Here is a 16,943-nt window from a genome sequence, read left to right on the forward strand (position 1 = left end):
TTGGCAGTGGTCCAGTTGCTGGGACTGCTTCGTTTGCGTGATTACGAATTCCTGGTGCTAGCTGGACATGTTCTAAGAAGATAGGAAGTTTACCCTGCACTCTGGCCACTAGGTTACAAGACTACCACAGGATGGCAGAGCTGGGGGTGGACTGGCTCTGTGTTTACCTGTTAGATGCAGTCCTATAGCAAGGCAGGATCAGTCCTTCTGCTGGTATCAGGATGCTATTTTTCAGGGTTTAGACATGTTTTGACCCTACTGTCCCTCTGTAATGGCTCCCCCTGTCACGTGGATTTCCATACTGACATGATGTGCAGAGAACAATGACCCTTAGAATCCCTAAATATCAACAGTAAAGGAGAAATGGTGGGGAAGCTTAGAGCCAGGAGTTTTGTGACATACCTCAACCAGAGACGAGATTCCACAAAGGAAATGTAAAATAAAATACTAATACAATTTAGAATATATAAGCTCACAAATGTGACCACCAGCATCAGGATGGTGTGGGCTGCTCTGGTCTCAGCATGGCCTCTGTTGTTTTGATTGACCTTATGTATGTGGTTCATTCTCTGGTGGTGTCTGTGTAGGTGAATCACCATGGAGACACTGGTCCAGGCCATGATGCTTAGGAATATGATGTCATGGGAAAACCGCAAGATATTCATGTCTACACTGACCCCAGAGATGGAGCATATCGAATTGCTTTTAGAATCAGAGTCATTGTGTGATTTCTGTGGACCACTGACATTCATTAGCATGTAAGCATTATTTAAGACACTGAACAACCAGCAGCTGTAACAACAATAGCTCACAACCTTGGGGGATATTTCGCTGAACATGACCCTAGCCCAGGTACCAGGAACAAGAGTGACAAACTGGTAGGTGCTGAGGACACAGGTGGAGCACATGATTGTGCCTCGAGCAACCAGGTGAAAGAAATATGCAAGTTTACATTTGAGGTCAGTTGGAGGCTTCCTGGGAACAATATCAGTAAGGTCATATGAATATGCAAACAGAAGGAGCATGAATGCATTGGCCACAGCCAAGTTGATTAGAATGACTTGTATTGGCCTCAGTCTGGAGTCAGTCAAGATTGGAGAGAAGTTATGGACAAACAGAAGGATGTTGCCCACAGTCCCAACCACAACATGGCAAAGCAAAAGGATCTGAAGAGCCAACACTTCCATGGTTTTCAGGGTTTTATTCGGAGACAACCTGGCGATGGCTTCATAGCACAGTGGTGTAAGGATCAGGTTGGACAGTGCTGTCCTCAAGAATCTTATCAATTATCTAAGATTTTCAACTGTTTTTCAATTGATTTGGAGTATTTTTTTTTTGAAAAGCTGCCACTGCTTTGACACACTACAGGAGATTTTTCTGGAAAACAATGATTGGACATTGATCCAGAATATCAACTTCAGACTTATTTTCCTTTCCCTTCACTCATGATGTAAGTGTGTTTGTATGTGTGTGTGTGTGTAATACAATTCTACCTGTGTTGTTCAACAGCATGTCACAAATTTTAATACAACATGGGCTCTGCATACATATACATTCATATTTGTAGACAGGAGAACTGACATGTTATAAGATGTTATAACAATGTGTTAAGGAATACAAATTTGTTGTTGGAGAGATGATTCTGGATCTAATGACCTCTACTCAGCTTCAGGGCACTTTATTCATGTATTTCTACTCATGCACACAAGCAAAGCAGTAATAGGCATAACATAAAATAAGTATGTCTTTTACATATTTGATCAAGTGTTAGGGAGATTTCTCAGGAGTTGAGTGCTTCCAGATTACCATATTCTATTTCTAACACTGCAATGGCTACTTAGAACTGTGTGTATCTCCAATTCCAAGGCATTTGGACTTTCCCAGTCATACATGCTGGCAAAACACCACTGCATATAAAATAAAAATAAAGAAAGAAATCTTTAAAAATGTAACACAAAATTAAAATCCATGTTTTATATCAAATATGAATGAGGAACTGAGAAGGTCACTCAGTAGTTAAGGGCACTGACTGCTTTTCCAAAAGAGTTCAATTCAAGGCAAACAATGGTGGCTCTCAACCATCGGTAATGGGATCAGATTCTCTCTTCTGGTGTGTTTGAAGACAGCTACAGTGTACTCACATACATTAAATAAATAAATAAACAAAAAAAGTAAATAAAATCTTTATAAAAAAAAGAGTGAATGAAATATTCTCCCCAAATTAATACATATAATGCTGATATATTTTCAGACTACTCATCATGATGATAAAAACCAATGTATTATTTTAAAAATGTGCTAGTTTTATGTTCACACAGAAGAACCTTGAATTTCACTTGTATTCATTCATTTGGGAAAAAAATTCTGAGGGATCCTAGCATTCTGTTGATTCATAACAGTCTGAGTTTTATTTGTTTTTCTGAGGAATTTGGTGCTGGGCACATATCTGAGTCATCTTCTTCTTTGGTGAACCACAATAAAAAACATTAACACCATCACTATTAAATGCTTTGTACACACAGATTATTTGTATACTTCTTTTATATAGCTCACATTTTTTCTGGACCTTTATTTTTTTCCCCTATAGGAAGAATAAACCTCCATCTAACAACTAAAAACCAGTTATCTAATATATACATGTCACTTTAAAGTACATTTACATATACATGCTGAGCCATGAAATAGACATGTCTTTAGACAAATGAAAACATTGACATAATTAGTTAAATTAGGGAGAGAAAGACATTGTAATGACAAATGTTAACTTTAAAGGACACCTTGGATTTTAGGAGGGAGAAGAGAACTTTAAGCAGAAATTTAAACTTGCAGACTTCTCACCTGCTTAGGACCAGCAAATATGGTGTTGCTCACAGAAATGTATGCCAGCTCCTGAGTAGTTACTGAAGAAACATAGCTCTGAGTTCCTCTCCCCTTGAAGAACATCTTTGTGTATCCATTTCCTAAGACAGACTCAAAGAAGTGCCTACCTCTCCCATAAAGTCCTGTGCAGATTGCTGAATGAAGCCTGATATCAGAGCTCATAAAGGGGGAGTGTCAGATCCTGAAATACTTCTGAGAGTCCATTCCCTTGTCATCTGTCGTGTTATTGAAAATGACTGTATAGGTATATTGGAAAACTTTTAATGAAACAAAATGCATTTATCCCTAAGGCAAATCACCAATTTCACTTCCTGGTAATTATTGATGATGCCCAAGATTTTATTATATCATAATGAGTAGTAGAGCAAAAGTTACAAGAAGTTTTCCTTGTTTCCTTAGGGAGTATTTAAGTGGTAAAGTGGTGTTGGCATCAGTTATAGAGAGGTGCTCTTTAGGGGAGATCAAGAGATATGTTAGGTTTATATTCAGGGGTGTGTGTGTGTGCATTACATTATATGCTTTCACCTTGTAAAATCTGGCTGACATCAAGTCCTTCCAGACAGATAATCAATAGGCAGTCTGGAATCTTGTATTTTCCCATGTGTGGACAAGGGCAGTTTAGTCTGACAAATCAAAGAACTGAGCCTGTGTTCCCCATCAGGAGTTTTTGGGTTATTCCAAGGTTTATGTGGTTCGAGATCGGTCATGACTCATTTTCTGAGACCTCCATGGAAATTTATTATTATATTAGACTGTACCAGTTTTTATAGAAATTTATCAGGAAAGAACAAATTCTTTAATTACACTCAAGATAATGGATTGAGGAATCAGTTAATAATATAGGCAATCACCCATTTTCATGGCTGCCATATTCACTATAGCCATGATATAGAAACAGTTTAAATATCCATCAGATAATGAATGGAAAATGATCATGAGGTACATTTACACCATGGGATACTATTCATCTGCTAAGCAAAATAATATTACGAACTTTGTAGATAAATGGATCATTGAGAAGCAAACGTTATTTATATGGTAACACCCAAATTAAGACAAACATTGCTTATTTTCCTTAGTGTGTAGACATTAACTTTACTTTGGAATACTTCTATAAAAGTAAGAGACATAGGATTAAGGGTCTTGTGATAGAACAAAGTCATTTAAGGACTAAAGGGAATAATGGAAAGTGATTAATTAAATTATGTTGAGGGGATGGAGGAGAGAATATGGGGAGAGTTAAAAATACTAAGTACCAATTAAAAAGGCTTCATGGAAGTATATTAATGAAGAATTTTGGAAATGATGTTTTCTTCTTTTTAGTGTTTATAAATATTTTTAATGAAAAGAAAAACATAGAACATTATATGATAATGATAAATGTAATACTGTGTACATGAAAATATAAAGAAACAGCTATTAAAAATAATATAATTGGCTGGGAGCATAAACAATAATGCATTTAGATTATTTTGTATAAGACAATGATTCTAGTTTTTGTATATTGGAAATAAAATCTAAGTTTAAATTATCTAAATATGCCTAAACCAAAAACCAGTACTTATTTATTGCTAAAGGTTTCACTTTAATTCATTGTTCATGTAAGTTACAGTCTTTCAGTTAATCATGGCAATCTCTTTTCTTCCACTTTTAAAGTTTGAAGAACAACTCACTGCTGACAAGTTAGTAGAGTGGGCATGAGTAGAAAACATGCATATGACAGGGTTGTATTTATCTTTGCCTCGGTTCAAAGTGGAAGAGAAGTATGATCTCCCAGGTCCATTGGAACACATGGGGATGTTCAATGCCTTCGTTCCACAGAAGGCTGACTTTTCTGGCATGAGCAGCACTCAAGGTTGTGGTGTCTAAAGTTTTACACAAGTCCTTTGTGGAGGTAAATGAAGAGGGAACAGAAGCTGCTGCTGCCACAGGAGTGAAATCCTGTAATTTATCTTTACAGATTAGAGAAGAATTCTACTGTGATCATCCGTTCCTATTCTTCATTAAGCACAACGAGACCAACAGCATCCTCTTCACTGGCAGAATGTCTTCCTCTTAAGTGAGGTGTCTCTGCTATGCTTCCAAAAAAGATAACTAAGTTGCCACAGCTGAATGAAGCCTAGAAACAACAGTTTCTCTTGCTTTCATTTTCTTTCCCATCTTAGAGTCCCTGCTAAGAATGCTTGGGTTGGGGCAGGATACCTCTATTACTTCTAATTTTTCTTTCTTTTCTTCTACAGTTTTTCCTATACATACATACAAACCTAGTTTATCTTTATAAATATTCTCTGGGGAAAATGAAGGGATATATTAACATAATTTCTTCTAATGTAACATGTACCTATGATCTGTGTTAAGTGTGCTAGAGTAAATCATACCATCTTTAAACTGGTTAATATGAACAACTACATTGCTTTACATGACATTAGGAGATATCTCTCCACTTTGTAAGCTTACAAATGTTGTGATTTTACAAAAGACATTTTCAATAAAATAATAATCTTTTGAACTTATTATTTTATTATCATTTCAACAGAAGGTGTCAGTCATTCAGGAAGAATATGGAGAGAATTTTAAAAGCAAATTCACCTATGCTAAATCTGGTTTTGTGTGCATATATGAGAAACTATATTTTCTATCTCTAGCTTACACACACAATGTGGAAAGAGAGACAAAGAGACAGAGAGACAGAAAGAGACAGAGAGAGAAGTGGTTAGATGGAGATTAAGAGATATATTACTCTTTGTATTATATCAACACTCACCTTAGAATTGCTACTGAGTCCTGTAGAATGGCTGTCGATTAAATGTGATATTATAGACGTCCCATCCCAGTCTTCATTCCCATATTTCTCATATATAGATCACATTGTCCTAGAACAAAGGCCATTCAAAATCCTGCTCAATGCACCATTATCTCTGTGGAATGGATTAGTGGGATCAAAGACTGGGTCCTCCTTGAGACTAGTGATTACCTGAGGAAAAGCTATTGGATATCCATGGGATACCCTAATATTTATTATTATTATTATTATTATTATTATTATTATTATTATTATTATTATATACTAATTCACTTCATATCCCATTCACTTCCTCTTTCTTTATTTTTCTTCTTTATTAGATATTTTTTTTATTTACATTTCAAATGTTATCCTCATTCCTTGTTTCCCCTCCAAAAATCCCCTATCACCTCCCCGCACTGTGGGAAGGCACATATGCCATTACAAGTTGGTGCTGGCTGCCGCTGGCCACCACACATAAGTCTGAGTAAACAACCACTCTGTACATATGCAGTAAAGTTTTTCACCAAGTCACTAGCTGGCCCGGGCATGATAATGAGGCTCCATGAGATACTGAGAGAGAATCACCAATCAAATGAGAAACATGCAAATGAGGTATGATAATGAGTCTCTGTGAGGTACTGAGAGAATAACCAATCAGATGAGAGGCATGCAAATGAGGTATGATAATGAGGCTCTGTGAGGTACTAAGTGAGTATAACCAATCAGATGAGAGACATGCAAATGAGGTATGCATAACCACTCCGGGTGTGAGACACGCCTCACCTAGGCCTATATAAGCAGCACTAGTTCTGGGCTCAGGGTCTTCTTGCCTACACAGTCAATGCTCTCCAAATAAACGTGTTGCAGAAGGATCCTGTTGTGGCATCTGCTTTGTTGGCGAGTCAGGCTCTCACACCCTACCCCCTGCTCCCCAACCCATCTACACCCATTCCCAGTCCTAATAATCCCCTATACCGGAGCATAGAAATTTCTCGGGGCCTAGGGCCTCTCCTCCCATTGATGATCGACTAGGCCATCCTTTGATATATATACATACATATATATAGCTAGAACCACAAGTTCCACCATGTGTTTTCTTTGGTGGTTTCGTTCCAAGGAGCTCTGGGGATACTGCTTAGTTCACATTGATGTTCCTCCTATGGGGCTTCAGACCCTTTCAGCTCCTTGGATACTTACTTATTTGGGGACTTGTGCTCCATCCAATGCATGATTATGAGCATCCATTTCTGTATATGGCAGGCATTGGCAGAGGCCCTCAGAAGATAGCTATATCCGGCTCCTGTCAGAAGGCTCTTGTTGACATCTGCTATAAATTTTAGGATTGGTGTTTGTTTATGGGGTGGATCCCCAAGTGGGACAGTCTCTGGATGGTCATTCCTTTAGTCTCAGCTCTGAACTTTGTCTCTGTAACTCCTTCCATGGGTATTTTGTTCCAACTTCTAAGGATTCTGAGTTTCTGGGCTAATATCCACATATCAGTGAGTGCATATAATGTGTGTTCTTTTACTATTGGGTTACCTCACTCAGGATGATATCCTCCAGATCCATCCATGTGTCTAAGAATTGCATAAATACATTGGTTTTTTTTTGTAAATTTCCAAGTTTTATTAGGAATTTTCTCCATTTACATTTCAATTGCTATCCTGAAAGTCTCCTATACCCTCCCCCCCACCCTGCTAACCTACCCACCACTCCCACTTCTTGGCCCTGGTGTTCCCCTGTACTGGCACATATAAAGTTAGAAAGACCAAGGGCCCTCACTTCCCAGTGATGACCAACTAGGCTATCTTCTGCTACATATGCAGCTAGAGACACGAGCTCTGGAGGTACTGGTTAGTTCATATTGTTGTTCCACCTATAGGGTTGCAGACCCCTTCAGCTCCTTGAGTACTTTCTCAAAGTTCTCCATTGGGGGCCCTGTGTTCCATCCAATAGCTGACTGTGAGCATCCACTACTAGGTTTGCCAGGCACTGGCATAGCCTCACAAGAGACAGCTATATCAGAGTCCTTTCACAAAATCTTGCTGGCATATGCAACAGTGTCTTTGTTTGGTGGCTGATTATGGGATGGATCCCTGGGTGGGACAGTCTCTAGATGGTCCATCCTTTCATCTCAGCTCCAAATTTTGTCTCTGTAACTCCTTCCAAGGACATTTTGTTCCAAATTCTAAGAGGGTTTGAAGTATACAGAATTTGTTCTTCCTTCTTCTTGATTTTCATGTTTTGAAATTGTATCTCGGGTATGCTAAGTTTCTGTGCTAATATCCATTTATCAGTGAGTGCATTTCATGTGAGTTCTTTTGTGATTGGGTTACCTCACTCAGGATGATATCCTCAAAATCCACCCATTTGCATAGGAATTTCATAAACTCATTGTTTTGTTTTGTTTTGTTTGTTTTCAAGACAGTGTTTCTCTGTGTAGCCCTGGCTCTCCTGGAACTCACTCTGTAGAACAGGCTGGACTCGAACTCAGAAATCTGCCTGCCTCTGCCTCACAAGTGCTGAGATTAAAGGCATATGCCAAAACCACCCGGCAAACTCATTGTTTTTAATAGCTGAGTAGTACTGCATTGTGTAAATGTACAACATTTTCTGTATCCATTCCTCTGTTAAGGGACATCTGGGTTCTTTCCAGCTTCTGGCTATTATAAATAAGGTTGCTATGAACATAGTGGAGCATGTGTTCATATTACCCTTTGTAACATCTTTTAGATATATGCCCAGAAGAGGTATTGCTGAATACTCCAGTAGTACTCTGTCCAATTTCCAGATGAACCATAAGACTGATTTAAAGAGTTCTATAAAGATCAATATAGTAAAAATGGGTATCTTGCCAAAAGCAATCTACAGATTCAATGCAATCCCCATCAAAATTCCAACTCAATTCTTCAACGAATTAGAAGGAGCAATATGCAAATTCATCTGGAATACAAAAAACCTAGGATAGCAAAAACTCTTCTCAAGGATAAAAGAACCTCTGGTGGAATCACCATGCCTGACCTAAAGCTCTACTACAGAGCAATTGTGATAAAAACTGCACGGTACTGGTATAGCAACAGAGAAGTGGACCAATGGAATAGAATTGAAGACCCAGAAATGAACCCACACACCTATGATCACTTGATCTTTGACAAGGGAGCTAAAACCATCAAGTGGAAAAAAGACAGCATTTTCAACAAATGGTACTGACACAACTGGTGGTTATCATGTAGAAGAATGCAAATTGATCCATTCCTATCTCCTTTTACTAAGGTCAAGTCTAAGTGGATCTAGGAACTCCACATAAAACCAGAGACACTGAAACTTATAGAGGAGAAAGTGGGGGAAAGCCTCAAAGATATGGGCACAGGGGAAAAATTCCTGAATAGAACAGAATGGCTTGTGCTGTAAGATCGACAATTGACAAATGGGATCTTATAAAACTGCAAAGCTTCTATAAGGCAAAAGACTCCGTCACTAAGACAAAAAGGCCACCAACAGATTGGAAAAGGATCTTTATCTATCCTAAATCAGATAGGGGACTAATATCCAATATATATAAAGAACTCAAGAAGGTGGACTCCAGAAAATCAAATAACCCCATAAAAAATGGGGCTCAGAACTAAACAAAGAATTCTCAACTGAGGAATACTGAATGGCTGAGAAACACCTGAAAAAAAATGTTCAGCATCCTTAATCATCATGGAAATGCAAATCAAAAGAACCCTGAGATTCCATCTCACACCAGTCAGAATGACTAAGATCAAAATTTCATGTGACAGCAGATGCTGGCGAGTATGTGGAGAAAGAGCAACACTCCTCCATTGTTGGTGAAATTGCAATCTTGTACAACCACTCTGGAAATCAGTCTGGCAGTTCCTCAGAAAATTAGACATAGTACTACCGGAGGATCCCGCAATACCTCTCCTGGGCATATATCCGGAAGTTGTTCCAACTGGAAAGAAAGACACATGCTCCACTATGTTCATAGCAGCCTTATTTATAATAGCCAGAAGCTGTAAAGTACCCTGATGCCCCTCAACATGGGAATGGATACAAAAAATGTGGTACATTTATACAATGGAGTACTACTCATCTATTAAAAAGACTGAATTTATAAAATTCCTAGGCAAATGGTTCTACCTCGAGAGCATCATCCTGAGTGAGGTAACCCAATCACAAAGGAACTCAAACCATATGTTCTCACTGATAAGTGGATATTAGCCAAGAAACTTAGAATACCCAAGATATAAGATACAATTTGAGAAACACATGAAACTGAAGAAGAACAAAGTCCAAAGTGTGGACACTTTGCCCCTTCTAAGAATTGGGAACAAAACACCCATGGAAGAAGTTACAATGACAGAGTTTGGAGCTGAGACAAAAGGATGGACCATCTAGAGACTGCCATATCCAGAGATCCACCCCATAATCAGCCTCCAAACACTGACAGCATTGCATACACTAGCAAGATTTTGCTGAAAGGACCCTGATATAGCTGTCTCTTGTGACAAACACAGAAGTGGATGCTCACTGTCAGCTATTGGATGGATCACAGGGCCCCCAATGGAGGAGCTAGAAAAAGTACCCAAAGAGTTAAAGGGAACGTCAACCCTATAGGTGGAACAATATGAACTAACCAGTACACTGGAGCTCTTGTCTCTAGCTGCATATGTATCAAAAGATTGCCTAGTTGGCCATCACTGGAAAGAGATGCCCATTGGTCCTGTAAACTTTATATGCCTCAGTACAGGGGAACGCCAGGGCCAAAAAGTGGGAGTGGGTGGGTAGGGGAGTGAGGGGAGTGTATGGGGGACTTTTGGGATAGAATTGGAAATATAATGAGGAAAATATGTAATAAAAATATTTTAAAAAGAAAAGAAAAAAAGAAAAGAAAAGAATGAAGTCAGGGCAAAATTTTCTCAGTTCAAGGCCCACCAGTTCACTAAGAGACTGTGCTTAAAAGAGGTAGGCCCATCCCTCTGCCAGTCCATCCTTGGTGCTTTGTCACCATGCTGTCAACACTTGGTCGCCAGGCTGTTGCTTATTCTGGAATATCTCACAAAGACAAGTTCAACCTCTAGGCAGGTAGCAAAAGAGCATGATAGTTGATACTTCAAAAGAACCCAGCCAAGTCAGAAAGCTGCACCACAGTTGGCCCCACCTCAGTGGTGATAAGGTCTGTACGAGCCAGCTTCAGGCTGGGGGAGGCTACAATTTCCCCCTGATTATATAATAATAATAGCTAGACCAAGACATAAAATTTATTTATGCTCCATAGTCCTGCCTGGGAATTATGGTGGCTGTTGGCAGTGCCTGGCTTGGGAACTCAGATTTTCCTGAGCCACTCTTATCTTTCAAGGAGCATACATGCAGCTTGTTCATGTTTATTTTACACAACCATGACTCTGTGGTGTATTATTAACAAACCACAGCCTCTTGGCATGTACCTCTGTCTTAGATTGATATAGCGCTGAAATCTTGTTGCCCGTCATTGGCTGACCAGCCCTCATAGCACACCTTATTCCCAAATCAGACCAAAACCACAATATATACTTAATATGCTTCTTCATATTGATGAATTTCTGCCACCTGCACTCGCTGGAGGTGAGGCTGCACTGTTGCTTAAGTCAGGCTGTAAGGAGAGACTGACCTGCTTGAAAAACAAAGTCGAGATAGTTGAAAACCAACAGGATAAAAGCTTCTTTGGGGAAGTCCAGGTACTTTATTCAGTTGCAAATTAGCAACAATCAAGCTCAGACTCTGAACTCTTGGTGTGGGGGAGGTGACTTTGAGAATTAGCAGAAAAGTCAAAAATTCTCTGAAAGTGGAGGCTGTGCTCCAAATTAATTTTTTTGGCTAAAAATGAATTTTAGCCATCAACGGGGTGAGAATCATACTTACTTGAATATTCAGGATCTGTGTCCACTTGACAGACCAGTCTTTCAGGCAGCCATGGTGCTCCATCGTCTTGTTGTGAAAAAAAAAAAACAGACAGAACCTCTTCCCCAGATTAAAATGGGGTCTGGACCATTCCATGTATTAGTTAATGGGCCCCACCATTTAACCATGGCATAAGAACTGGATGCCAGTGGGGACCTGCTACAGACAGACCTTTAACATCAGTTTGCAAAACATTTAAAATGAACAGGACAAAAGCAAGATTTGCTTTTGGTGACTTTGGGGGTATAACTGCCCCTGTTTTGTTTTTAAAAGCCAATTTTTCAGAGTGTGATGAGTATATTCAACAATTCCTTTTCCATGGAGTTATAAGGAATTCCAGTTTTATGTTTGATACCAAATTCCTTACAAAATGAAGTAAAATTGTTGCCAGTATAGGATGGCCCATTATCTGTCTTAATGAGTTTAGGCAATCCCATAGCATTAAAGGCTTCTAAACAATGATCAATTACATTTCTAGAGGCCTCTCCCATATGTAGAGAAGCAAAAAGAAATCCTGAACAAGTGTCAATACAAACATGTATATATTTTAATTTTCCAAATTCTGCATAATGAGTTACATCCATTTGCCAAATGTGATTACTCATAAGACCTCGTGGATTAACTCCTAAATGTGGCACTGGAGATAATGTAATACATTTAGAACATTGTTTTACAGTCATTCTTGCCTGTTCTTTAGTGATCTTATGTCAGAGCCTTAAGGTATGGCTAGAGAGATGAAATTTATCATGATCACATCTAGCCAATGCAATAGGATCTGAAATTAAGGCCTCTCCTATCAAAGCCCTGTCGATGTAATTATTGCCTGAATCTAAAGGTCCAGGAAGACCAGAATGAGCTCATATATGACCAATATAAAACGGATGTTTTTTCGGCCAGAATGACGTTTTGCAATTGTGAAAACAGATATCCTGCTGGTGTATTAAAGTTAAACGTACCACAAGTCTCCAATAAGGGAATTGATTGTGCAACATATAAAGTACCAGTAAAAATATTAAAAGGATCATTTACAGACTGAAAGACATTCAGTATTGCTGTCAGTTCTGCTAACTGAGCTGAGGGCCAAGGCGTCTCTATGACTATTTGTTGATTATTCATAAAATGTACAGCTTACCCTTTAGAGGAGCTGTCAGTAAAAATCAATAGAGCATTATATAAAGGCAGTAAGGAAGTCATTTTAGGAAATATCACCTCACGTACATTTAAAAATTTTATCAACGTTTCTTGAGGGTAATGATTACATATAGTTCCTATAAATCCTATTTGAGCAAGCAACCAATCCATACAGTGCTGCTTCAGCCAAGTATCTTGGTCTATGCTATAAGGCTGAACAATGATATTTAGCTCTTTGCCAAAATAAGTTAGTGCCTGTTTCCTTCCAAGTATGATTCTGAGCTACTGCTTCATAATATGGCAGGATATTACATTTAAGAGAAATCCTCAAATGTATCCACATTAGAGGAGCCTTTTGCCACAACAATCCTGTAGGCATGTCATATTAAAAATTAACAGATGTAAAGGCAAAGAGTAATCTATATAAGTGACAAATTGTTCTTCAATAGCTCTTTCCACTTGTTGTAAGGCCAGCAGTCCTTTTGAGGTTAAAGATGTAGGGGACGTAGGATCAGAACTCCCTTTAAGAATATCAAATAAAAGTCTTCCACTACCAACCTTTGGATGAAGACATAGAACTCTCAGTTCCTCCTGTGCCATGCCTGCCTGGATACTGCCATGCTCCCACCTTGAGGATAATGGACTGAACCTCTGAACCTGTAAGCCAGCCCCAATTAAATTTTTTTTATAAGACTTGCCTTGGTCATGGTGTCTGTTCACAGCAGTAAAACCCTGACTAATACAGAAGTTGATACCAGGGAATGGGGTATTGCTGTAATAGACTTGACCATGCTTTTATTTGAAATAATGTGGATTTTTGGACTTTAGATTTTGGAACTCAGTGGAATGCTTTAAATGGGGCTTAATGGGTCATCCTAGTAGAAGTATGGAAGACTTTGTTGCTGGGAGTAATTTGAAATGTGTTGACCTGGCCCAAGAGATTTCAAAGGAGAAGAATTTCAGTATGTGGCGTAAAGACTGTTTTGTGGTATTTTGGTGAAGAATGTGGCTACATTTTGCCCTTGTCTGAAAAGTCTGTCTGAGGCTAAGGTGAAGAGACTCAGATTATTTCCATTGTCAAAGGAAGTTTCAAAAAAGCCCAGCAGAGACTTTTTTCTCTAGTTAAGTTTTATGAAGAGAAGTTTGAACAAGCATAGCAAACTTAGAAAGGAAAAATATAAATTATATGGTTTGAGTATTAAAGGAGTACCAGGAAGTGAAATGGAGCAAAATCTTGTGTTCTAGGAGATAACAGATTAAAGGAGTGGAACCTTGGGGCAAGATTCTACCCAGCTAAATTTAGATCCAGGCATGGTGGTACACACCTTTAATCCCAGGGGACTGGCATGCTGATATCTGTATTCAAGGCCAATCTACAGAGCAAGATCCAGGATAGCCAAGCTTAGGCAGTGAAGGATTTAGAAAACAGAAAGCCAGTGACAATGTAATAGTTCAAGCAGGTCATGTTTTAATTCCTGCCAGCAGCAGAACTCAGCAGCTTCAGCCATGTGGCTCTGGCTCTAGAGTTTAGAATGGAAGGAACTACTGGGACAATTGATGCTGGTTAGCTGGAGCTAAGAAATTAGCAGTGATTAAGAAGAGACCAGCATCACTGAGGTGAAATCTTCTGGGAAGTGTTTTTTGGGAGCACATAGAAGCTGTGTTCCAGAGATAGCCAAGGTTGTACCTTGTGCTGCAGCTGAACTTGGTAATGTGTAAGAATCACCCAGGTGGTACTGGTTTTGAAGGCATGAAGGTGTCATGAAGAACAGCTGAGGCTTGGCACTGTGAGAGGTCATGGAAGGCCACTGGAAAAGGTATAGCCTCAGCTGTAGTTGATGGCCCAGGACTGAAGGGGTCATGCAAAGGATTTGAGGCTTGGCACCATAAAGAGAGCCTATGAGAGGATATTGGTGAAGCCTAGTTGGAGTGGAACACCCTAGTGTATTGGAGATAACAGTACTATGGGGTGATCACCAAGAACAGCAACCATAGTGGAATGGATCACCCTGAGCTTAGAGTGCTACAGAGGGCAGAGCTGTTGAAGTGATGCCAGACCTTAAGAGGAGTCCAAAAGATCAAGTGGAATCCCAGACACTGAGACAAGAAGCTGTATCATTGAAATTGCCTTGGAGACTCAAAGCTGTTAAAGATGCCAGAACCATGGGATACATGCTGAGGAAAGCTGCTAACAGGGAGTGGAATCAGCCCAGGAGAAATCAATTTGTTGCAGTCAACAAAGATGAAAAAGGAGTGGAGATCTGAAGACCGCTTTGACATCAGCCATGGAGATGCAGAGTTTAGAGTTTGCCCAGCTGGTTTCCTGCCTTGCTTTGGGGAGTACAGTTAATTAGTTGGATGAATCTCAGAAGAGACCTTAAACTTTGGACTTTTGACATTGTTGAGACTACTATAGACTATGAGGACTTTGAAAGTTGGATTAAATGCATTTTGCATTATGCTATGTTTAAGTATGGCCCCCATAGACTCATGTTTTTGAACTAGTCTATGGGGACCAGGGAGTGGAATGCTATAGTTTGTATATCCTTGGACCAGGAAGTGGCATCATCTAGAGGTGTGGCCTTGTTAGAATAGGTGTGACCTGGTTGGAATAGGTGTCACTGTGGGTGTGGGCATAACATCTTCACCTTAGTTGCCTGGAAGTTAGTCTTCCACTAGCAGCCTTTGGATGAAGACATAGAACTCTCAGTTCCTCCTTCGCCATGCCTGCCTGGATACTGCCATGCTCCCACCTTGAGGATAAAGGACTGAACCTCTGAACCTGTAAGCCAGCCCCAATTAAATGTTGTTTTTTAAAAGAAAAAAAAAGAGTATCAAATAAAGGTTTCAATTCCCCTGTAGTAAGCTTTAAATAGGGGTGAAGCCCATTAATATCACCTAAAAATTTTTGAAAATAATTTGAAGTTTTTAACTTGTCCCTGTGAATAACTATCTTTTGGGGGAAAACAGCTTGATTTGTAAGCCTAAAACCCAAATAATTATAAGGATCCTGAGTTTGTATCTTCTCAGGAGCTATTTGTAGTCCTTTATCAGCTAAGGCCTTTTGTAAAACTCTATAAAACAAAACAAATCCTGGGGGTCTTTTCCTGCCATCAAGACATCATCTGTGTAATGGATGATGTAAATCATAGGCCATTGTTGTCTCACAGGTTGAATGGCTTGTGCCACAAACTTTTGACATAAGGTAGGACTATTAGCCATGCCCTGTGGGAGAACTGTCCATTGATATCTCTTCATAGGTTCTTTAAAATTTATAAAAGGAATACTGAAAGCAAATCTTTCACAATCCTCAGGATGTGGAGGACATCATTATTAGTGAGGTAACCCAATCACAAAAGAAGTCACTTGATATGCACTCACTGATAAGTGGAATTTCGCCCAGAAACCTAGAATACCCAAGTACAATTTCCAAAACACAAGAAAATCAAGAAGGAAGGCCAACACGTGGATACTTCATTCCTCCCTAGAATAGGGAATCAAATACCCATGGAAGGAGTTGCAGAGACAAAGTTTGGAGCTAAGATGAAAGGATGGACTATACAGAGACTGCCCCACCTGGGGGTCCATCCCATAACCAGCCACCAAGTGGAGACACTGTTGCATACACCAGCAAGATTTTACTGAAAGGACCCTGATATAGCTGTCTCCTGTGAGGCTTTGCCAGTGCCTTGCAAATACAGAAGTGGATGCTCACAGTCATCTATAGTATGGAACACAGGGCTCCCAATGAAGGAGTTACAGCAAATACTCAAGGAGCTGAAAGGGTCTGTATCCCTATAGGTGGAACAACAATATGAACTAACCAGTGCCCCCTGAGCTCCTGTCTCTAGCTGCATATGTAGCAGAAGATGGCCTATCCGGCCATCATTGGGAAGAGAGGCCCCTTGGTCTAGCAAACTTTATATACCTCAGTAGAGGGGAACACCAGGGCCAAGAAGTGGGAGTGACTGGGTAGGGGAGCAGGGCAGGGGTGGTGGTGGTGGAATAGGTGACTTTTGGGAGGGCATTTGAAATGTAAATAAAGGAAATTTTAAAAACCCTCGTTATATTGCTCCTTGGTCTATACACAAAAGCTGCTCCAAGATATAATAAGGACACATACTCCAGCATTTTCATAGCAGCCTTATTTTTAATAGCCAAAAGGTGGAAAGAACCCAGATGTCCCTCAATGGAAGAATGGATA

At 39.6% G+C, this 16,943-nt stretch overlaps 1 protein-coding gene across 1 annotated transcript; it reads right to left on the reverse strand.

Annotated features, from left to right (window-relative positions):
• Positions 1-284: 284 nt before the first annotated feature.
• Vmn1r186 (vomeronasal 1 receptor Vmn1r186) lies at positions 285-1,187 on the reverse strand. Its single transcript, NM_001167567.1, has one exon. It carries the CDS (start codon positions 1,185-1,187, stop codon positions 285-287), a length of 903 nt encoding a protein of 300 aa, NP_001161039.1.
• Positions 1,188-16,943: the final 15,756 nt, after the last annotated feature.

This window comes from Mus musculus (genome assembly GCF_000001635.26).
Source record: "Mus musculus strain C57BL/6J chromosome 7 unlocalized genomic contig, GRCm38.p6 C57BL/6J MMCHR7_RANDOM_CTG1".
In the NCBI taxonomy this organism is placed as follows: domain Eukaryota; kingdom Metazoa; phylum Chordata; class Mammalia; order Rodentia; family Muridae; genus Mus; species Mus musculus.

What these genes read in the sequence shown, in the direction of transcription:
- Vmn1r186 (NM_001167567.1), bottom strand. Translation starts at nt 1,187, where the DNA reads ATGGAAGTGTTGGCTCTTCAGATCCTTTTGCTTTGCCATGTTGTGGTT.